The sequence below is a fragment of the Giraffa tippelskirchi genome, chromosome 5 (genome assembly GCF_054371585.1).
Source record: "Giraffa tippelskirchi isolate mGirTip1 chromosome 5, T2T-mGirTip1v1.2.pri, whole genome shotgun sequence".
Classification (NCBI taxonomy): domain Eukaryota; kingdom Metazoa; phylum Chordata; class Mammalia; order Artiodactyla; family Giraffidae; genus Giraffa; species Giraffa tippelskirchi.
This window is the reverse complement of record NC_137279.1, coordinates 11,285,456-11,310,066: the sequence shown is the minus strand read 5'-3', so window position 1 is coordinate 11,310,066 and position 24,611 is coordinate 11,285,456. Positions and strand designations below refer to the sequence as shown.

The following is a 24,611-nucleotide window of genomic DNA, read 5'->3' as shown; positions in this document are numbered from 1 at the left end:
GCGGGTGCCAGCACACAGGGGCATCCAGCCACACCCTAGGCCACAAGGAGGCTTTCCAGCTCTGGCTGCGGGAGGGCCCTGGGATGCTGTGACAAGGGTGAGAAGGACGCTGGGGTCCCGATCTTCCGATCTTCCGAGGAAACCAGACCCTCCCTGCCAGCTGGCCCAAAGACACCTACCTGACACTCCACATTGCAGTAAAATGCCTGCTTGCATCTTCCACATTTGGACAATCCTTCTTTCCTTAAAAAACAGAAAGGGCACTGTAGTGGCGAGAGGCAGAGAAACGTGAAGCCGCACATTTTATCATGCAATAACAACAGCCATCTGGTCCGAGAGCAGAGCCAAGAGTCACCTTACCTTGCTCTCCCACTGGTACATGGCATTTTCTGAAAGGAGAGTTTGACCAGACTCAGTCCTTGAGTGGGAGTGAGTTAGTCAAAGGCGACACGCGCCAACACTGACCGAACCCAAGAAGCGTGAAGGGCACTTTCCAGAGAGATGACCGACACGCTCTCTGACTTGTGAGCCTGGCCTGGGACGCCACAGCTGTAAACGTCAACCTGCACTATGATTCAATGGTTTGGGGCAAGTCAGAGGCTCTTACGTCCTGATTTTCTCACCTGCTAGAAAGGGACAGAAATAAACAAAGCCATCTTGGAAGCCTGAGTCCGTAAAGAGAGGGGACTGGGGTCGACCTACACTGCTGACAACACGAAGTGAGTGACGATCTTTAGTATTTAGGGATGCAGAAGACAGGATGGAGTGTGTCAGTAACAAATGCTGCCCAGAAAGCGAAGTTTAAAAATGCTACCCAGCATCTGGGGACATGTTCTTAAATAAAATACCCCTGGATCTGACTGGTACACACATCTACCTTGTCTGTATCCCGTTGAACGATTCTTCCGCCTCGTCATAACTAGGTCAGTCCTCCCCGTTCATCGCCATAGAATTCACTTTCCTACTTCTCATGGGGGACAGGGTCGCTGCTGTTCTCCAACTGTTAGGTGCTGCTGTGTTTGCTGCATTAGACAAGCCACGGGATTTTTCAAAAACTGTGAAGCCACTGAGTTAAACCGCATATGACAGAACCCTTCAAATTTTTCTGAGATGGGGAACAACCACTTCATTAAATCAGAGTGCGATCTGTAAAGCCTGCTGTCTGCTTCTCACTGACCACCCTGAAGTCAGCTTTCCGATGTACAGAAATGCTGATGCTGCAAAAGGCACTCTCGCTTACTGCCGGGGGCGCCCCCTTGCCCTGCCACGGAGCCCCCTCACCCCCGCCCCATCTGCAGCGTGCCCGGAGGGCTGATATTGCAAGACATACATATCATCACGCTGCCGAGTCCTCCTCCGCGTCTTCTCAGAGAGTGGTAGTCACCACACTACTCCCACGGAATCAGGAAAGGGTTCCAAAAATGCTACTGTTGGAACGAAACTGGCTGCCTTGCAGTTTTCATGACAGTGCTTGGATTCCAAGCAGCAGGCTGAAGAATTGTGTGGGAGAAAAAAACGCAACTCGCAGTTGAGGTATAAATAAATATTCTGAGTTTGCACATCTCAGTGGTTCAAAGAGGAGCCCACTAATTTGGCTGAGTGCATCCTCTGGCCTGAAATACCCTCCGAGGATACATGTGGATGAGACACCGGGCCCTGGCGTCTCCTGCATTTTATGCCAAGGGGAAAAGGACAGACGACGTGCTCAAAAACAACTGTGAAGTAACTTGTGAGCAAGTGCTAATTGACGGGGACCGTGAAGGAATGCAAAAGGAGTGGAAAGTGCAGACGGGCAAAGCCGCGGAGGGAACTCTGAAAATTATTTTCCAAAAGACGTGTGTTTGGACATGGACAATGGGTGGGTAGATGCCACCCATAACAATGTCCTTCTGAAACAGCCATTTGGTAATGGTTGGTTTTGCAGGGGGCAAGGTCACAAAACCTCTCTGAGAATTTGAAGCTATTAACTCTCCCCAACAAGCCACGTTCTCCCCAACCCTCAAAGAACAAATTTTGAGGGCTCACCAGCCATCTAGAATCTACACACAGACTAGTGAAGTGCCTCTGAAACCAGAATTAAGACCCTTGATATAATGGACCAGGAAACTATTACAAAAATGTCTGTATTAGCTCTATACCACACAAAAAGAAAACAAGGATTATATACAGAGATCTTCCTGCACACAGATGCAAGCAGTAAAGCTAATACAAAACCAAGGTTTGTTTTCGGCTTCAAGGTAATATCCCAGGAAGGAAAAAAACAACTGGGCTCTGGTGAACACAGGAAGAACTCTAGTGGGATTTCATCAAAATAATAGATCTCCCAAAGGCCAGGCTTCATTCAGCCTGGCTAGTCACCAAGTCCACAGCCACAGACAATGAAGACCAGGAAGAAAGAGCTAACTTGTCAAGACTGGCAAGAGGTTACATAATGCAAGTGGTTCTCGAGGTGTGGTCTGTAGACTACTGGAGGCCCAGAGACCATTTAAGGGAGCCTGTGAGATCAACGCTATTTCCAGAATGTACTACTGCCCTTAGTGTCTTGACATCTGTGCTCTAGAAAGCGGAGGGTGCCTGGAGGGTGAAACCTGCAAGGCTTTGAAGTGAAGTGAAGTCAAGTGAAAGTCGCTCAGTCGTATCCGACTCTTTGCGACCCCATGGACTAGTCCATGGAGTTCTCCAGGCCAGAATACTGGAGTGGGTAGTCTTTCCCTTCTCCAGGGGATCTTCCCAACCCAGGGATCGAACCCAGGTCTCTCGCATTGCAGGCGGATTCTTTACCAGCTGAGCCACAAGGGCTTTAGCACTAATCAAAGCAGCCAGTAGTCACTGTATTCCTCACTTCCACATGCTCACAACCATCAGGGAAAAGCCAGTTTCACTTAAAAATGCCCCTAAAGAGATCTAAACTATGATACAAAAGAACTTACTTATGAAACAGACTCACAAACTTAGAGAACAGACTTGTAGTTGCCAAGGGGTAAGGGATGGACCAAGAGTTTGGGATTAGAGAATGCAAACTATTACATGGTGGTGGTTTAGTCACCAAGTTGTGTCCAGCTCTTGCGACCCCATGGACTGTAGCCTGCTAGACTCCTCTGTTCATGGGATTCTCCAGGCAAGAATACTGGAGTGGGTTGCCGTTTGGATAAACAACAAGGTCCTACTGTAAAGCACAGTGAACTATAGTCAATATCCTATGATAAACCATAATGGAAAAGAATAAGAAAAAGAATGTGTGTGTGTGTGTGTGTGTGTGTGTGTGTATAACTAAATCACTCTGCTATACAGCAGAGATTAACACCACACTGTAAATCAACTAGAATAAGATAAATTAAAAAAAAGAATGTCCCTAATAAAGCAGTGTGTGCATGCTCAGTCACTTCAGTTGCATCCAGCTCTTTGCGATCCCAAAGACCGTAGCCCACCTCTGTCCATGGACTCTCCAGGCAAGAACACTGGAGTGGGTTGCATGCCCTCCTCCAGGGGATCTTCCTGACCTAGGGATCAAACCTAAGTCTCCTGCAGTTCCTGCATTACAGGAAGATTTTTTACCACTGAGCCACCCGGGAAGCCCAATAAAGCAGTCACAAATATTAATATCCTTGAATCTCCAGTCTTTGGTATGTATCTTCTTGGCACCCTGAGATGAAGGGGGAAGAAGGCAAGAAGTGTTTCTGCTCCTACTGAAGAATGAGGCTTATCTCAAGGATGAACTCTTGGCCATCCTTGGAGCTGTAAACTGAACTTGCCACTATTTTCTTGAAATACCACTTTTACTAGGAAGAACAACTTTAGACAAATTGGCTATTCAGACTTGCGTATTCGGCAGCTATATTATGGGAATAAATGAAGTGAGTCCATCACATCAAGGAAAATAATTGGCAATATTTGTTGCCAATGATAAAATTTGGGCTCTTAAGCAAAAATTAGAACTTTGGAACACACGGATCTGCTCTGCTGCCCAGAGTTAGACAGTCTCTCATCTGAAAGATTGGTGATGGTTTTAATAATTGTGGGGGGTTTTTTTGTTTGATTTCAGGGTTGATGAAATAAAGTTTTAGGAGTTCTATATAACTGAGTGAACCAATGTTTTCCAAATGACCTGACTATGATGTTTTAAAAATTACACATGGCTAAAAGAGTCATTCAAAGTACAAGACAGACCAAGGGATTTTATGTAACAGAGTACATAAAATTCACAGACATGGTTTCAGAGTGCACATTACAACTAATCTTTAAGACAACAATCACTTCACTGAGTTCTAATGGTGAATCAAAGAATATCCACAATTAACTGAAAAGGCTATTAAAACACTCCTTCCCTTCCAATAACACACCTATTTGAGGCTAGATTTTCTTCGCATACATCAACCAAAACTACATAATATGCCAGACTGAATTCAAAAGCATATCTGAGAATCCACTTGTATTCTTTAATCTCTCATTAAAGAGATTTGCAAAACTGTAAAACATCACTATTCTCATTTTTTGTTTTGAAGAAGAGTCCTCATTTTAAAAAATGAGTCCTCATTACAAAAACAAGTGCTTTATAATATTTTCTATTTTTAATTATAAATATGGGACATATTGATAAATACCTAGGTGAACAAAAAAGCTCTTTGGAGTTCTCAATTTTTATGGGTAGAGAGGGATCTTAAGAACAAAAAGTATGAAAACTTCTGATCTCTTGTAATAATTCCATCAGCTCTATGAAGAAGTTATTATTCCTGCCTTTCGAATGAAGATACTGAAGATCCTAGAGGTGAAATATCTAACCCAACATGGCCATTCAGCAAGTTGGTAGCAGAATTAGAATTCACACATCAAGGGACATATTTTGTCTCCATCATGCAAAAATATCCTTCCTTGAGTATGATGACATGATCAAGGAGCATATACTACAGCAAACAAAAATAATCTGTGTGTCTAGATAAGGTAATAGCAGTAAGTAAATAAGTGTTAGTTGCTTAGTCATATCAGACTCTTTGTGACCTCATGGACTGTAGCCTGCCAGGCTCCTCTGTCCATGGAATTCTCCAGGCAAGAATACTGGAGTGGGAAGCCACTCCCTTCTCCAAGGGGGTCTTCCCGACCAAGGGATCGAACCTGTAATAGCACTAACGAAGAGTAAATAAAAGCATTCTTTACTCTGGTCTGCATAATGTCCCAGCTCCAATGGAATCCTGTTAATGCTGTGTGGTGCTATACTTGGTCGCTCAGTCACGTCCGACTCTTTGTGACCACATGACTGTAGCCCGCAAGGCTCCTTTGTCCACGGGATTCTCCAGGCAAAAACACTCAAGTGGGTTGACATGCCCTCCTCCAGGGGATCTTCCCAACCCAGGGATCGAACCGGGTCTCCTGCAATGCAGGCGGATTCTTTATCGTCTGAGCCACCAGGAAAGCCCAAGGATACCAGAGTGGGTAGCCTACCCCTTCTCCTGTTAATGCTACTTGGCTTCAAAGATATAATGAGAAGAATCCAGTCATTTCTGAAAATGAGATCCAGGAAGGGGAACACCCCCACAGAGGGTCTCTTGACCAACTATGCCAGAGGAATCAATGTCACTTGAAGTGGACTGGAATTAAAATAAGGACTGATTCTGTATTCAGCCTGTGCAAGGAAGGTCCCTCTGTCTCATTCAGGCAGTAAATCCAGGTGTGTTCACAGACACTGGACCAGTCCACATGGGATTGCGTCCTCTGGGAACTAGGTGATAAAATACTGCAGCTCTCACAAAAGACAGAAAAGCCTTGCCTGGCTCGGACTCAGATGTTACCGTATATGTGCTTATGGAGTCATCTACCTGGCTTACTTGTGCGAATATCCTTAGCAAAGATTCTCCCAGCCAGACTGCCTTCAGCAGAGAGAAGGAGAAAAGCTAAGCCAGTTACTGGCAGCGAACAGTTTAAGAACCTCGTTTGGTAATAGCAGTTCTCGGTGAAATGGGATAGGGATGGGAGCTCTGTTTAAACGCTTCAGTTCTTCCCATAGCTTACCACAGGGCGAGGCACACATGGTCTGTAGGTCTATCGGTGGAAACCCCAGTTACAATGTGCTGAGCTGGCTCGTGTGTGTGTGTGTGTGTGTGTGTGTGTGTGCGCGCGCGCGCGTGCTTCAGAGAGCAAGAAGTAGAGCTCCTGAGAGTCCGACTACTGCTGACTGCAAAGTTCAGCCAGAGAGAAACTTCATATGGGATATCCGTTTTCACTGTCGGAATACACAAGGCTTTTAGAATAAACTCTGTGCCTGCAGAAGACCCAGCTGTAAAGCCTTCATTTGCCATGTAACCTGATCTGAATTGTCCAGGAGGTTTGGGGAAAGACTGCAAAACAAGGAACAGAAAACTGCCCTCTGTGACAGAGGAATAAAGGTCATTTGGAGGAATGAAGTGAAATAACTGAAAAGGAAGGGAACTAAAGGAACATTAATGGTGAAATCACGCACAGCCTCTCAGAGTGGTTCTCAGCCTCGGCTGCCTGTGCCCGTCTGGGGTTGGGTCCAGCTAGTCTCATCAGACTGTTCCATGCTGGGAGTTTTAGAAAGCTACCCCGATCAAACGTGCCTCCATAATACACAACCGCTGGTCTAGGCCCATGGTCATCCATTTGGGTTGAGTGTTTTTGAGGGCAGAATTTGAGGAAGAGTGTTGAAGCATTCTTCTCTGCAGTCCAGACTGCTTACTATGTAACTCTTCTTAAGAATGACTCGCACACAGGATAGATTAGGTAGTTTAACTACCTTGATGATGGATGGATAGGTTGGAATAAAGTGGCAGACACTGTCTTTTCTTACTATGACAAGCAAGTGTTCTGGAAGCCAGGCTAAGCTTGCTTTCCACCTCTTCCTGATTCCTGCTTCACAATGCAGGATGCCTGTGCTAAGCTACTTTTCCTACTTCTCTGTCTCAAATCCTTTTTCTTTCTCATGCTTGAGGTGCTATGTGATCTTGGGCAAATTATTCATCCTTTCTGAACCTGTTTCCTCCACTGTAAAGATACAGCTTCTACCCTGCAGGTTTGTTATGTAAATTAAATGAAAAAATAAGCGAAGCCCACCACTGCTATACTTTTAACCAGTCTTCATTCTTTTGTGTGTGTGTTTTTTTAAGTGATGTCAACTCCGAAATATCTTCAGTACAATCTCGCTCAGACTCATATTTAGAGGATTTATGCTTCTAAAGCCTTTGTTTTACAGGCAAATATCTACTCTGCTGTGAATGGAAGGGCTCTTTGAACTTAAGAAATGGTTCCATCCACAAAAGGAGGAAAGAAATGTGACAGGAAAACGCAAGTGTGTGATTATCAGTGGCTGAAACAGAACTCAGAAGACACGCTCCTGTCATTTTCGACGGGAGGAGACATGCGCAGTGATTAATTTTCTTGCTTTTAAAATTCAGAAGCTGGGAAGATCAACAAGTTAGGGTTGTAATTAACAACTCCTGCTAGTTAATGCATTGCCGCAGGTGCTGTGGGTCCAGATAAAAAGGATTTAAAGATCCTGTAAGCTCCCTCCTTTCTGCTACCGAAATGAATGCTTTGTGGGTTTTCCTCATGAAAGAGAATGATACTGGCATGGAGTGGGTTTGCAATAACAATTACTTTTAACTAACGGTGATAGAAGAAGTGACAAGGAGGCTCTGCTGAACAGAGGCAGCCCCGGCCAAACGAAAAAAAGAGAAAAGGAAAAAAGCCCCAGCGGCACAATATAACTTCACCATGGGTTGAAATAAGACAATCAGAAACAAAGTTAGTCTCCCACCCAGAGTGAGTGGTTCCACTAGCAAATTTTTATTGGAGAGAAATAAAAATTGGAGGAATTGTGGCAGAACCCTATTATAACCCTGGTCAGGGGACAAGGATAATACTCAGGGTATGGGTTTTTGTGTAACCCTGAAAGATGCTCCATGTAGCACTTTAATCCACAATGTAACAGTGAAACGGGACCACGTGCTGCGGGAGCTTCTTCCCAGAGCAGAGCTGAACCTTCCCCCAGGCATCCAGCTTTGTTCTGAGGCTTGTTAAAAGTTAGAGCCCAGGGCCTCCAGGGAAGCGGGAAATATTTAGGGCAGTAAGGTAGCAACTAATAGGTTTTCCCAAATATTGGAACAGAAGCTGTGATTTACAAGGAGAAATAGGGGGCTTGGTGGTCAGCACTGAATAGTTGATCTTGTCATAAAAATGATGACCCTAGGGGAAATGGAGTGACATGGTCAAAGGGTAGAAAGTTTTAGTTGAAAGAAGAAAAAGGTCTGAGGATCTACTGGATGGCACGGTGACTATAGATAATAATACAGTAGAGCATGCTTGAAGTTGCTGAGACTTGAGCTTAAACATTCTTGTCACACAAAAGGAAGTTACCTACGTGAGGGGATGGATGTGCTGATTATCTTGATCTTAGTAATCATTCCACAGCCTCTATGTACACCAGATCATCATGCTGTACACTGTAAATACAGACAATCATATCTGTCAATTCTTCCTCAATAAAGCTAAAAAAATACTGTAGACATGACTCTCCACATCACTGACTCATGAAAATCAAACTCAGCAATGAAAAACCAGTGAGGATGCTGATTTAAGATTTGTTTCAGTGAAGGCCCTAGGGAAGCCTGGCAAGCTGCAGTCCATGGGGTTGCAAAGAGTCGGACATGACTGAGCAACTGAACAACAGCAAAGGCTCTAGTTGAAATGAAATGTTCCTCTGCCTTAGAAAGAAAAAATATTCATGAGGCTTATGGATAGAGCAGAGAACTACTCAGCCTATGGAACAGTAGCGATGACTCTTTTCAGCCACTGGACAGCACCTACAATCAAACCTCATCTTGCAGGCCCTGTAAAATCCCTAACAGCTGAAGCCTGCCAGAAGGACAGATGTACGGGCTTTTAAATTGAACCTTCTCCTCTGAAATTCTGTATATGAACTTCTGTGCGAGATCACAAAGACGCTTCCTTGCAATTTGTCTTTGACTTCTCTGACGCTTACCAATGAGGAAGTCAAAAGGAAAGAAACAATAAACGCGCTTTTAACTTAGTTCTCTCTTACAAGAACTGATCTTAAGTAACAGCCACCATTAGAAGAATGGGGAATGATGCAGCACCATTGTGGGGGAACTGGAAAAACCACTTATATTTTGTTTAGGTTTTAAGTGAAAAAAGCAGTAAGGGATAATGCCAGGCAAGGTGGAAAGAGCACTGAATGTCGAGGACTGGAGCAGTCAAGATTCTGCCCTGAAGGCAGGGATCGATGAAGTGTTCTGTAAGTATCTATAAGGATCCACTTCCAAGAAGGAACAGAGAAGGTGATGAGGCCTGCCCACAGAGCTATTAGTAAAATAAGACTGCAGAAATGAGACTATTCATTTAATATTTACTGAGGTCATGGAGTATCAGGCATCAGGCTAAGTGCTGGAGTTACAAGGTTGAAGAAGACCTGGTTCCTATAGTCAAGGAGCAAGTGTAATGAAGGAAGTATGCAGAAGGTGCTATGGGTGCAAACACATGCATGTATGCATGTCCCACTATAAGCACTTTGGAGATGCTGGAGTGAAATTAATGCTGCAGAGCAAACTGGACCCAAACAGTGCTATGCCCAGCCTTGGGGGCACACCAGCAGGTAGCCTTGACCCTACGGTGGCCTTCCACTGGGTCACTCTCTGAAGATGCACAGAAACAGAAGTTGGCAGTGGGCTGCTTTCCCCACTCTGTGCCTAGAAAATATTCAGCACGTGGGTGCCTCGGAAGGCCTGAACATGTGCTGAAATCAATTTACTACTGAGTGAAATAAGTCAGCTGTTAGTTTCTGAATCTCTACTACTTTGTGACCCTGTAAGTTTTTAAGGTGAAAAAAAAATCCTAAAGCTTTTTAAGTTGTATTTAGAAATATTTACTCAAGTATGAATATTTCTAAATACAACTTAAAAGGCTTTATGGACATGAGTTTGAGTAGGCTCCGGGAGTTGGTGATGGACAGGGAAGCCTGGCGTGCTGCAGTCCATGGGGTCGCAAAGAGTCGGACACAACTGAGCGACTGAACTGATTCAAGCGTATGAGCAGACCAAATTTCATCAAATTTCAAAAAAATGTCTACCCAAAGTGCTGCTATTTTAACACAATTCAGGGATGCTACAGTTTCATTTGACCCAGTATTATCTGATCAGCATTCTCCCTTAGTTGGCATAAGTCATGAACTAGATTGTGTGTTTAAACTTCTCGGTTAACAGTTTTCTTTTCTTTTTTTTTTTTTAATAAATTTATTTATTTTAGTTGGGGGCTAATTACTTTACAATATTGTAATAGTTTTTGCCATACATTGACATGAATCAGCCATGGGTTTACATGTGTTCCCCTTCCTGGACCCCCCACCCACCTCCCTCCCCATCCCATCCTTCTGGATCATCCCATTGCCCCGGCCCTGAGCCCTTGTCACATGCATCGAACATGGAATGGTGTTCTGTTTCACATACGATAATATACATGTTTCAATGCTATTCTCCCAGAACGTCCCACCCTCACCTTCTCCCTCAGAGTCCATAAAATTGTTCCATGCATCTGTGTCTCTTATTCTGTCTTGCATATAGGGTTATCGTTACCATCTTTCAAATTCCATATATATGCATTAGTATACTGTATTGTTGTTTTTCTTTCTGGCTTACTTCACTCTGTATAATGGGCTCCAGTTTCATCCATCTCAGTAGAACCAATTCAAATGTATTTTTTTTAATGGCTGAGTAATATTCCATTGTGTATATGTACCACAGCTTCCTTATCCATTCGTCTGCTGATGGACATCTAGGTTGCTTCCATGTCCTGGCTATTGTAAACAGTGCTGCGATGAACATTGGGGTACACGCGTCTCTTTCAATTCTGGTTTCCTCGGTGTATATGCCCAGCAGTGGGATTGCTGGGTCATATAACAGTTTTCTTTATGACATACGTGGATTATCAGTGTTTGATGAAAGAAAGCACTGAACTCAGAACATTACTGCCTTTAACAAAAACTCTGCTAAAATGACAAAGTTCATGGCACTACTAAAAATTGTCAACTAAAAATTGTCACTTGCTATCTGCTTCTACAAGGATGATATCACTAGCCACTGCAGTCGCTGACCTTCAACCATTGCCTGAAAGGAGTCCAGGGCGGAGATGAGGAGTTATGCACTCTATGCTCTGGGAAGAACTGGCAGAGCAGGACTTCAGATAGCTAGAAATTTTCAGACAATTTTATGAGCCCAATTTCTGACATCTCCACGTATCTAGAAAAGCACTAAAATCATTAGCGGAGATATCTGCTCCTCGTGACTAGTTGCAACCTTCTTGAGACTCTTTGCAAACCCACGGACTGTAGCACACCAGGCTCCTTTGTCCATTGGATTCTCCAGGCAAGAATACTGGAGTGGGTTGACATTCCCTTCTCCAGGGGATCTTCCCAACCCAGGGATGGAATCTGGGTCTCCTGCATTACAGGCGGATTCTTTACCGACTGAGCCACCAGGGAAGCCCCATCTTGGGACTGGCAGTAACCTTCTGCTGCGCGTTTCACCAAAATCAAATTTACGCTGATCTCCCCTACCCATCTCTTTGGAGCAGGGCCTCAGAGCTCTCTGAGAAGCTGTCTCTTGGGCAGTGAGTCCTCATTCTGCCCCAAATAAATCTTAATTCACAACTCTCATGTTGTGCTTTTTCTTTTCAGTCTACAGTGTATAAAATAAAGATGAAAACCTACTGGAACATAAGCTCCATGGTGGGAGGGATTTTTGTTCCCTTTTCACACGGGGATTCAGCACCTAGTGTGTGCTCAGTTGCTCAGTTGTGTCCGAAAACTCTTTGTGACCCCATAGACTGTAGCCCACCAGGCTCCTCTGTCCATGGGATTCTCCAGGCAAGGATACTGGAATGGGTTGTCATCTCCGTCTCCAAGGGATCTTCCCAATTCAGGGATCAAACCTGCATCTCCTGCAGTGGCAGACAGATTCTTTATCACTGCACCACTTGGGAAGCCCAGAGCCACAGTGAATGCCCCATAAATATAAACATTTGCTTTATATATTAAAAACAGAATCCCTGCTCTCAGAGAGCTTACCTTCTGCCCATCATTAAACGTCTCTTACTGTTGAAGTTTTAAGAACCTGTGAAACCATCACTGACAGTGATCGTCACTCTGCTAGAGATTTGTGCAAAGGAGGGGTAAGAGATTTTTTCAGGTGGCACAAGTGAGGAAAATCAACAAGATCTGAGCCCAGGGCCCACATCCCTTGAACAGCCTCTCCTAGTCCTCACAGACTCAAGACAAAAAGCTCCTCTGGTCCAATATTTTTTCATTTTGTCACAGACGGCAACATAACTCCTCTCAAGTGCCAGGATATAAAATCCTTGAGATTTTTATTTGGCTCAGATGAAAAAGTGCGTCCTGTTGCCAGCCAGACTTCCTTTGCACCTCCCTCCCCCAGGATACGCCTGTGTCTTCAGGCCTTGGTGTGAAATTGGCTTCTTGGTAAGGGAGTCGGCCTTATTCTTCCTCTCCCCCAATGGTGACTGTAGGTTCCCAGGGCAACGAGATGTCTTGTTCATCGCAGTGCACTTGCAGATACACAGTGGTGTCTCAGCTATCATGGCAAGCATTTATTTTGGTTTCTAAGGACTGTAAACTTGTGAAACAGAAGCACTTAGGGATTCTTGGATGCACTCCTTCTTTAAAAAGCGAACTCAACCCACTTGAATAATGCACATGCCATATTTCCACTCAGTCATCAGAAACCTTTCACTTAGCCCCTAAGTTTTATGTTAATACATTGGCACAAGGAGTTTCACAGTACTTTAAAATTTTTGATGGAAGGAAAATCTGAGACACACAGCTGGATTCTCAACAAATGCATGGACTAGAAAGATAAGTTGTTTCCCGAACCCTCAAGACACTTTGGTCTTATTTTCCTGCTAAATTGCATATCTCTGGCCTTCAGAGAAGTCTAGAAGAGATCCGATTTCCTTCTGTTCTATTGTGCCGGTGTGAACGCCTTTGCAATTGAAAAGGAGGCCTCCGAGGGTGGTAGGAACAGAGTCAGCAGAAGTTACACAAAGTGAGGTGTGTGGCTTTGTGACTGGTTACAGCGCCCGTGCTAATGAGGCCAAGGTCGTGGGTTCAGCCCCTGAAAAGGCAGTTACTTCAGTCAATTCCCTGCTGGAGGACTGCACCCCTAAACTCCCACAGATTCACTAGAAATCCAGAGATGCGAGGGTTGGGATGAGAATGGGAGACTGATGGTGGTGTACAGAGACTGATCACATTAATACAAATCCCTTGAGAGAGGACAGAGACCTCTAGTCCCAGAGTGGGCCCCTCTCCAGGGCAAGGGGACGGCTCCAGAAGCGACTAACCTCCAGGCTGACCAGCACTCTGTTGTGCTCAGTCGCTCAGTCATGTCTGACTCTTCGCAGTCCTATGGACTATAGCCCGCCAGGCCCCTCTGTCCATGGGGATTCTTCAGGCAAGATTACCGGAGGGGGTTGCCATGCCCTCCTCCAGGGGATCTTCCCAACCCAGGGATCGAACCCAGGTCTCTCACATTGCAGACGGATTCTTTACCATCTGAGCCACTAGGGAAGCCCAAGAATACTACAGTGGGTAGCCTATCCCTTCTCCAGGGGATCTTCCAGACCCAGGAATTGAACCGGGGTCTCCTGCATTGCAGGCGGACTCTTTACCAGTTGAGCTACCAGGGAAGCCCCTCCAGAAGAGGACTCAAAGCCTTCATCTGGTCAAGTACAATCAGGGTGCCCCACTCCAGGTCTGCCTAGTTCCCTGGTGGTGATCAGGACTATATGCTCATGGACTCAAAGGCAAGCAGGCAAACCAGAATCGGGCTGCCTTTGACAGGAACAGGATGTGGGAATGCAGAATCAGTAAGAAAGGAGAAATTTCAATCCAACTGTCCTGGCACAGGTCAGATGGAAAGCATTCCTCAAACTGAGAAATGTGATTACTTCCCTCCATGTCTGAAGTACAAAAAACAAAATGTGCATATGGTGGGAATGACCTTAGCTATTGATGACTCCAGTTACAGAAGGGATATTTGTAATTACTGACTGCCTCCTCGGGAGGCAGAAATACAGCAGCTTAAAATTACAATGATTTCATGTTTTCTTTATATCGACAAGAAAAAGAAAGGGGATATTGCTGCTGCTGCTAAGTCGCTTCAGTCGTGTCCGACTCTGTGCGACCCCATAGACGGCAGCCCACCAGGCTCCCCCGTCCCTGGGATTCTCCAGGCAAGAATACTGGAGTGGGTTGCCATTTCCTTCCCCAGTGCATGAAAGTGAAAAGTGAAAGTGAAGTCGCTCAGTCGTGTCCGACTCTTCTCGACCCCATGGACTGCAGCCCACCAGACTCCTCCATCCATGGGATCCTCCAGGCAAGAGTACTGGAGTGGGGTGCCATTGCCCTCTCCAAGAACTTGAAACAGAAAACTGCAAAGAATGTTTCTACTTGATTTTGGAGTTTGAGACTTCACTCTTTTGCCTGAGGTTATCCCCTTAGGCAAAAGAGTTAAGTTTCAAACTCCAAAATCAAGTAGAAACATTCTTTGCATTCTGTTTCAAGTTCTGTAAGATAACTTCTCTGTCCCAGGTTCTTACCAATTCTGAGTTCTGTTGAAGATCAGCTGCTGCCAAACTACAGCCCTGAGCCCTGAATGTTCCCAAAGAAATTTAAGACATTTCTGAGCATCTTTTAAAGAACGTTCGGACAGACAGTGTGCCATATGCTTGTCCTACAGGAATAACATCCAGGGGCCTTTCAGCACAGCTACATCAACAAATCACGTCTGTTTAACTTTGCACAGAGCAAAGTGCTGAAGAATAGGCCTGTTTAAGAAAAAAAAAGATAGGCGGGGATAGTTAATATCCTCACGCTGCCCTACCAGAGCACACAGAAACAAACTGTCTATATGTACCTATAAAGACGAAGATGACAAACTCCTTTTAAATAATTTGAACATATTTAAAAATATCCCAGACTTCCCTGGTGGTCCAGCAGTAAAGAGTCCATCTGCCAATGCAAGGGACCTGGGTTCGACCCCTGGTCTGAGAAGATCCCACATGCCACAGGGCAACTAAGCCCATGTGCCACCATGACTGAGTGTGAGGACTGCAACTATTGAAGCCCACGTGCCTAGAGACTGCGCTCTGCAACACGAAAGGCACCGCAATGAGAAGCCTGTGCAAAGAGTAGCACCCCTCGCTGCAACTAGAGAAAGCCCGCACACAGCAATGAAGATCCAGAGCAGCCCAAATTAACAAATAAAAGCGAAATTAAAAAAAATAAAAATATTCCAAACTCACCAAAGGACCAAAGCCTCATATTTCTTTTTTACATTTTATCAGGTAATAGTGGATAATACAGAAGAATATACACAGTTGTTACACAAATTTCAAACCGTTAGCATAAAAAAAAAAGAATTCTCTGAAACCACAGCAGCATAACATATAAATCCAAGAGAGATGAATCAATTGATTTTTCTGAACTTTTAGAAACGATGCATTAATCTGTTGAATTATCCACAGGGGCAGGGAGAAGCAAAAGAAGAGAGGTGATAAAAAATGCCTTCACTTGAGAAAGCAGAAATGCCTTAAGCCCTCATGTCCAGGTGTGAACTACATAGTAGTTTCAGGTCCAAAGGGACAGAGATACATGTGGCTGATTCATGTTGATGTTTGGCAGAAACAAGCACAACATTGTAAAGCAATTATCTTTCAATAAAAATTTTTAAATTAAAAAAAAAGAAAAAGGGACAGTGAAAGAATACCACACTCAGAACAGAAAGATACAGTTCCCTCCACGAAGAGGCTGGGCCTTAGGAGGCACTCAATATCTGCCCCCAAAAAGGTAAAATTCAAGGAAACAACTTTTCCAACACTCAGTTACTTCCTACATAACATGGGACAAGGTCTTCTCTACACAAGCCATCCTTGGGAGGACCAAACACAAATGTACCTGGAAACGCTTTATGAGCTGCAAAGAGCAACATGATATAAAGGAATATCATTTTATACAGGATCTTCAAATTTTTGCAATTGAGAGGATTTTGTGCAATTGCTTTTTAGAGGGAAAGGGGTTAGATGGTGGTTTTAACTCACCAGGGTTTGAATTTCAGTTCAGGATATCAATCCTGCTGCCAGTCTGCCTCTTTCATCTCAAATCGTTCTTAATCATGCAGCTTGGTCACTGGGCCCTGATATGCTAGAACAGACATGATGCTCCCTGCATGTGAAAAATGTGCGTGTCCCGGCACTGTGCACACCTGAAGTCTTGCAGGACTGCTCCTTGGCACAGCTGAATCACGCTGAAGGCAGAGAGCAGAGAAGAGCCGTGGTATCCTTGCTAGGTGGAACATTCTGTTTTCCTCCGTTTCTTATTTCAAACATTTGTTTAATTCCAGGGTAAAAAGAGTATTAAAGTCGCTATTCATTTTGGAGCTACACAAGGCTCTTTAAAAAAATAAATAAATAAAGCTTTACCTGTGTAGGCTCATCATATCATTTTCATCAGGTTTTGGAAAATACTGAAAACTGATCCCAGATAAGATAACCATTATTATGCTGTTGAATGGGAGGCTGCGAACCGCTGCTTGTCAACCTGCCATCTGAACGATGATTCCACTGGCTAACAAGGTACAATATTTTCTTCCCAGTATTCCCCAGCTCAACCCCACCACCATAAAAATGTCCCTGAAATGAGAATATGTTCTCATACTATTTAACTTTTAGCCAACAGAGCTCATCAAATAAGTCCATAGAAGCGAGACACCGAGCCAATGGTGACACCTCCTGAACTGTCTGGGTCGTGGTGGGCACTTGACTTCGCTGTCTCAGGACCAGCTCAGTAGGTGGGTGTTAATGTGCACTGCTTACAGATAAAGAAAACTGGGAGTCAGTGCCTGCCTGCTAAGTTGCTTCAGTCATGTCTGACTCTGTGCGACCCTATGGGTTGTAGCCTGCCAGGCTTCTCTGTCCATGGGATTTCCAAGCAAGAATACTAGAGTGGGTTGCCATGCCCTTCTCCAGGGGATCTTCCCCACCCAGGGATCGAACCCGTGTCTCTTATGTCTCCTGCACTGACAGGTGGGTTCTTTACCACTAGTACCACCTAGCAAGCCCAGAGGGGCTAAATAATTTGGCTCAAGACAATCCATCAGGAAGGGATGAAACCAGAATTCCAACCCAGTCAATCTGGCCCCAAAGTCCCTCCTTTGCAATCTCTAAATAAAGAAAAACTTGAAATACTGAAATGTGGGAAATGGCAACCCAATATCTCACTAACTACTATACAAATGGCTGAACTTTATATTCTTTAGAGTTACTTTTTAGAGGAAATCTGTTATCTGTGTGTGTGTGTGTGCGTGTGCGTGTGTGTGTGTGTGTAAACATATACTTTTTTTGGGGAAACACCATGCAGCATGAGGGGTCTTAGTTCCTGGACCAGGGATGGAAACCTACAACCCATGCAACAGAAGTGTGGATTCTTAACCACTGGACCACGAGGAAAGTCCTCATTGGCTATCTTAATCTTTCTACTCATTTCTTTAAAACACATGTAAAAAGATGCAGGGAATAGATTATTGGAGCGTGTGCCCATAGAAAGTGAAAGTCACTCAATCATGTCCAACTCTAAATGACCCCATGGATTGTAGCCTGCCAGGCGCCTCTGTCCACGGAATTCTCCAGGCAAGAATACTAGAGTGGGTTGCCATTTTCTTCTTCAGGGATCTTCCTGACCCAGGGATCAAACCCGGGTTTCCTGTACTGGGAGGTGGATTCTTTATCACTGAGCTACCAGGGAAGCCCTCTTAGATGGAACGTAGGGTTATAGACTTTTCCCTTTCTGAGACAAATAACAGCAAGCGTTAAAATACATTCAATATCAAGTGAAAAAGTGTGCCACAAAATATTGACCAGGCCAATGTATGCGCATGTCAGTGAGCGCGTGCATCTGTGTTTCTGTATACCAAAAAATAAATACATAAATAAAAATCTGAGAGGTCTGATGAGGACAGCTCCCAACTTGAAGACATTTATATTTTTAGGAGCTGCCTCTTAGCAGCTGAGGCAAGATACACATCTTTCCAAGTGCCACCCTGAGAAAATGTGATACAGATGCAAACCTCTGCCTGTGTTACCCTGACAGTAAGAATTCCACTTCACTGTGACTTAAGAGGCTTCCTATTATTTTTCCATTTACAGAACATACTTATTTCTGAAAAACATCACTTCTTTTCCTTCAAAATAAGTCAAACCCTGATACAGTTAACATGACAAGGAAGATCTCTCCAGGCTCATTTGTCTTAAGCAATATTATTTACCTTCAACTTCTGGCACAAGAAGCAATACGTGCAGTTTTCTTTTCATGGCAGGGGAGGGGAAGTCATGGATCAGCATTTTGAGAATTCTGCTCCTACCCCTAGGGGAACCATGGGGACATATATGTCCAGTACAGCTAGACAGAATAATCTGTCCTTGGTCTATACGGACAGCTGACAGAGGAAACAGAGCTAAATCTTTAAGACTGATCTAGCCACTAATTCTAAGTGAACTGGATTTAATAGAAACCACAGAGTGAGTACAAAGATATTTCTGATTTCACAGGTATCATGATGTCATGATGTCATATCTTGTGTGTTATTTTAGCTGATTTCAAATGAGTACTCAGGGAGAGAGAGAGGAAAGAAACTGTGGGTGTTGACAGAAGTTCACCTAAGCCAGAGAAAAGGGGGGGGAAGGTGCAGTGGTCCCTCCCCAGTGTAGGGGGCAGCGCTGGAGAGGGGTCTAAGGCAACAGTGACACTAATGAATGTCATTCAGAAAAAGGGGAAATAAAGGCAAATGCTGTCCTATATGGCAGGGTCATTGGCCACGCCGCACCTGACTGCACCTTCCTATCCGGAGGTGAGGGCGTGTGTAGTAGGTACAGTTCGGAGGCGAAAGAGAACCATCTCTCCACTCTGCTGCTCCACCACGAACCCAGCTGGATCTGATCTATAATTCACCAGAGGAGTGGTCTGGTAACAGACATCTGACCACCTACTAGGTGCCTGGTCCTGCAGTCTTCTCTGCCACGATGGATCCCAGGAATCACCAGGAGCCCTCATGGAGGAGGGAGGCCCCTTCCGTGCGGGGTGACCTTGCTTTGCTCCTGCCACTCCAGACACCCACGCTGCTTCAGACTCTGAGCCACAGCAAGGCTCAGAAGATCAAGGGACCAGACACAGCAGCCTTTTTAACTTTGGGAAAACCCAATGCTCACTTCACTCAAACGTCGCAAAGTGGTGCCATGACCCTTTAGCTCTTGGCTCACCAATTCAAAGAGACACATCACATACAGCCCTTAAGCTGCCCACGGCATGATTCTGTGTCTAGTTCCTTTCCAGGTCCCCCCAAAGCGGAAGACAGCTCTGGCAGGGAGTCTGGGCAAGATGACTATAGTATTTAGCTTTTGTCCCTTCTTTTGCTCTGTCTTACCGTGGAATAAGATGAACGTATCTCAGGCACTGAGTTCTTCCGCGTGTGTTGGACTGGAGACCTGTATTCAAAAGGTACCTGCAAACCTCAGGTGGGCTTAATCTAGCCCAGGAATCTCCACTTCGAAGATGAAGAAACTGAGGTTCAAAGAAAGTAAGGCAGGGTCCGGGAAGGTCCCATGGCATAAACTCCAGTGCCATGCTTCCTGCCTCGGTCCTTTCATTGAAGACTTAGCTAGGTAGGCAATGGGCAGAACTGAGAACATCAGATTCATTTTCTTAACTATAAGCATGAATATATATACTTCTATATATATAGAAGGGGGCAGTAGTTCTCTCCCCCTTAAAATGGAAAGTGTTGCATTCATGATGTCTAACGTGCCTTTCAGGTCTGAAACTGTCATAAGGCTTGAAGATATAATTATCCGTTGGTGTATGTGAATATATACACATATACACACATAAATGATCTGCCCCATTTAAATACCAACTCCAACCAGACGTTTAGCCTAATCCCCCAAGCAACCAGGTTTTCCCAGCCCCAAACCAGAGCTAGATCCCGTTCCCCCCGTTGCAGTTCCTCTGAACCCCGGGTTGGTGTCTCCCTGGCTTCTCCCCAAAGACCAAGCGCAGAGGGTGACAAGAAAGACAAGGGGCCACGTACTTCACACGAAATACGAAGTGTCATTAAGTTCCTCGGCAAAACAGGGCAAGCCTGCGGCAACGCGGGGCTGGCGGGGTGGGGGCGGCCACAGATCACCTCGCAGGAAGCACAAGTGAAAGGTGTCTTGTGGCTGTGGCCACTGCGCGAAACCTGGGACCCGCCAGCAAAGCGCCGAGTGGCCAGCGCTGGGCAGCAAGCCTGGCTCCGAGCCCACGTGTTGCAGGCACGACCCTGCCCTGGCTGGTTCGCACAGCCCGCCGGGGCCAGCAGGGAAACGTGCCGTGGTGCAGGGCGTGCGGCGGGAACTTGGCGGGTCTTGCCGAACGCACGTGGCCCGGCCAGTCCCGGGTTCCAGGCCCCCTCCCGCAACGACCCCGGAGCCGCGGGCGCTAGGACCCCGCGAGGCGCGCGCACTCCCGCCCGCCTGCGCGCGGCGCCCCCCGGGCCCCCGCGCGCCCGCCGGCGCCGCCCTACCTGGCGAAGCAGAACTCGCAGTGGTTGCCGCGCTCGCTGACCGTGAGCACGTAGGCGTAGGCCGGGCAGGAGAAGAGCAGGTCCCCCACCTGGAAGGGCTGCAGGGCCCGCAGCCCCCGGCCCTTGCCCGGGCTGCAGAAGCGCTCCAGCCCGCCGTCGCCCTCGGCCCTCATCCCCGCGGCCGGGCTGGTGCGGAGGGGGGCCCCCCGCGGCTGCGGCTCCCCGCGCGCTGTTATTGGAGCAGCGTCACCCGGAGCCGCGGGGGCGGGAAGCCGCCCGGCGGACGCGGCGGCGGCCACCGCTTCCCCGGAAGGGACGGCGGCCCCGCCCGGCGCTCGCGCGCCCCCGGGAGGCGGGGGACCCGGCCCGGCGGCCCCGCCCCGCGCGCGGGACCCTCGCCCGCGGCCCCGTACTCCACCGACTGTCGGCCGCCGTGACCGCCGCCCGGAGCTGCGTCCCCCCGGGGCGGCTCCGGGCAGGAGGGCGGAGGCGTGCGCGTCCTGGCGGAGGGCGCGGGCCGCGGCCGCGTTCCGGTGGGCGGGATGGGGTCGCGGTGGGGCAGGTACCCAGAGCCACCCCAGGACCAGCCAGTAGCATGGCCCGCTCTGGGTTAATAGAAGTTGGCGGGGTTGGGGGGCAAGATGCTTCTCAACCTTCAGTTCGGTTCCTCTGTCCTTGTCGAGAACCCTAGAAGGAGTCCTCGGGGAACAGCAAAGGGAAACCGCAGTAGGAAACTGATGTACCGAGGGTTAAAAGGTGCTTCCCCAAGGTGAAAGGTTTTTAGAGCCCAGTGTGACTCCCAGGGAATCTCAAGTATTGATAGTGAACCTCCTCTTTTTTTCCTCTGCTCCTCTGGTGGAAGTTAATTACGTGAACGGAAAAAGGAAGTGCACTGTTCAGGCTTGCTCACTCAGACTCTCTGCGTACAGGCAACGATGCGGAGGACGCAGGAGATAACCTTGCAGTCAAGGAACTTAAGACTTGCCTGGGGGCAGTGCCGTGCTGTGGCCAGAGCACACGGCTAGGGATCGAATCTGCTTGACCACGCACTGACATCTTAGAAAAGTCAATTAGGTTATTAGTCACAGAGAGGACTTTCCGTCCTTTCTGAAAGAAGAGTTTGATCTGTTCTGCACAGGAGTGTGGAAAGGCTGCAGTTGATGTGCGGGCTGTAAGGATTCCGTGTATGAAGAGAGGATTTAGCAAAAACACTAATACTTAAAGTGCAATCTCAAACTAGGTTGCCTGTGTAAGTTCAGGAGTAGTTCAGCAAAGGGTGAGATCAATGTGATTTGAGTATGTCATCAGAATTTTTGACCCTTCAATAAGACTTCTAAAATGAATAAGCCTCTGGCCTTCCTGAAGAGAAGAATACGTCATGGATACTCTCCTGTTTAGTCAGTTAAGAAGCATTCCCTGAGCACCGACTGTGGCCAATCTGTAGGATAGAAAGAGGGGCAAAATGTAGGCCTGGGCCTTTGCCTTCCATACATTCACAATCCTTATTGGATGTTATGGGGGCAAACACTGGGCTAAGTGGCTTAAACACATTACACCCGTAAATATGTAACTCTAACTGCCCAGTGAGTTAGGTGTTATATGTTTCCCATTTCTAAAACTAGGAAACTAAAACTCAGAATACTTTCCAAGGCTACACAGCTAGGTTGCAGAATTTGGTTTCAACCTCCAGTCAGTCTGAACATGAGGCCCACGCTCTTAAATGAAATGACCCTCTGCAAACAAAGATAGCTCTCTGAGACAAGTGTTATTACGGTGGCTTCTACAAAGTGTTCTGTGGGAAAACAGGCAGGGGAAGGCAAACAGCTTGGAGAATGAAGGTTTGGTTAAGGCAGGTGCCACATTCAAGTAACCTTTCAGCTGGGCCTGAATGATGGATGAGACTTAAGTACAAAGGAAGAGGACAGTTTGCCTGGCCGAAAGAACTGCATGTGAAGACAGAGGGACTGGAAAGAAAGAATGGTGTGTAGTTGCAACCCTCTGAGGTGTTGAGTGGAGCCTGAGATCTCGGGGAGGGCAGGAGGTCAGGCGAGAGTAATGGGAGGGCATTTTCTCAGGAGATGAGTTTCCTCCCAGAGGACGTGTGGGAGTCACTGAAAATGGTTAAGCAGAGGGGGGCGGTGATCAGTCTAGTGTTTTAAACAGTTCTGCTGCAACTTTGCCGATAGACTGGAAGGGAGAAGACTGAACACAGGACCACCTGTTAAGAAAACCCTGGATACAGCAGGCAGATAACAGTCAATCTTACAGGCTTAAAACAGGAACCAGAGACTTCCCTGGTGGTCCAGTGGCTAAGACTCCAAGCTCCCAATGCAGGGGGCCTGGGTTGGATCCCTGTTTGGGGAACTAAATCTTGCATGTTGAAACTGAAGATCCCACATGCTGCAACTAAGACCCAGCACAGCCAAATAAATAAATATTGGGCTTTTTTAAAAGAAACAAACAGGAACCATAAATATCCTAGAATTTGGGGGAATGGGAGAGGCATTTTCTTACTAATGAGGAAAATGAGGCAGAGCTAGCAGGAGATTCCATGACATATTCATTCAACATTTAAATATTTATGATGTGTTTGCTGTGTTCCAGCAACAGTGATAAAGGCTGGTGATATAATGGTAGTGACAACAACAACAAAAATCTGACATTCCCTGTCCTCACAGAGCTTTGTACAGTCTGTCTGGCAGAGGAAGCAGACATTAATCAGATAATGACATAAACAAATATAAACTGTCAACAGTCTCAAGTGCTATGGCAATGCTTAGAGGACATGACCTAGTCTAGGAAGGCTTTTCGGAGAGAGTAATGACTGAACTAATATCTGAAGGATGAACAGAACTTAATCAAGAGAAGAGTAGGGACAAGCATCCTAAACAGAGGGAAAAGCATGTGTAACTAAGCAGGACCCCATAGGGCCTTCTAGGAACAGATCCCAGCCCCTACCATGTCCCCCACCTGCCTCCTGTCTGTAGAAAAAGCTTTAGCCTCCCAGGCCTTCCCCAGGTTCCAACGAATAAGTTTAATCTGAGAAGTGAGAGAATGTAAAAAAAGGGCAAATAGTCAAGCAAGACAAAATAATAGTTTATCCATTAAATAAAGCCAAAATCATTTAGTTCCTCCTCAAGGGTTACAGATACTGAAATCGCCGTCAGGTGGAAGAAGTTAACTGCTGGTGACCATCAGCACATCACAGACCCCAGACAGGTTGGAACCAGAAGGTTGATGATGTTGACTCCAGATTACCTCCCTACCAACTGATCAGAAGACTGTCTGCAGGTTCGTCATGCACCCCACACCCCCATCACCATTTTAAAAAACCCTTCCCTGAAAGCCATTGGGGAGTTCAGACCTTCTGGGCACTAGTTATGTGGACTTCTTGCTTGGCATCCTGCAATAAATGCTGCACTTTCCTCACCACAACCTTGTGTGAGTAGACTGGCTTTACTGCACACAGTGAGCAGACCCAAGCTTGGTTTGGCAACACGTGTGCAAAGTGTCATTGGTTGGAAGAAGTGCGACTCTAGCAAGGCTAGAGGAAAAGTGTTTTTCTAGATGATTTTAGGAGGTAAGTAAGTCCTGTTGGTCAACCCACAGGAGTCTCTTCTGATTGAAAAAGCCCCTGACAGATGCCAGATTCTGTTAGATGAGCTTTATGTCAGTTACCATACCGAAATCGTATTCCCAAGTAGTGCAGTGGTTAAGAATCTGCCTGCCAGTGTAGGAGACAGGAGACACAGGTTCGATCCCTGGGTCAGGAAGATCCCCTGGAGGAGGAAATTGCAACCCAATCCAGAATTCTTGCCTGGAAAATTCCATGGAGAGGAGCCTGGCAAGCTACAATCTATAGGGTCACAAACAGTCGGACACAACTGAGCACACACACCTAAATCAATTTTTATTACTGTGTTTTACTACACATGGATGTTGTATGTTAATGAAAGAATTTTC

The 24,611-nt window shown here is 46.2% G+C and overlaps 1 protein-coding gene across 4 annotated transcripts in view; it reads right to left on the bottom strand.

Annotated features, from left to right (window-relative positions):
* The window catches only part of SMYD2 (SET and MYND domain containing 2), a 52,081-nt gene extending 31,254 nt beyond the window's left edge, over positions 1-20,827 (bottom strand). For 3 of the 4 annotated variants that reach the window (XM_081491313.1, XM_081491314.1, XM_081491315.1), the window contains exons 1-2: positions 20,649-20,827; positions 180-243 (exon numbers count right to left, since the gene is read on the bottom strand). In XM_081491313.1, coding sequence (XP_081347439.1) covers positions 180-243; positions 20,649-20,821 — 237 coding nt within the window. In that variant the 5' untranslated portion in view covers positions 20,822-20,827. Of the gene's footprint in view, positions 1-179; positions 244-877; positions 1,023-20,648 lie in introns of all 4 variants that reach the window. The other variant, XM_081491316.1, reaches the window with a different exon arrangement.
* Positions 20,828-24,611: the final 3,784 nt, after the last annotated feature.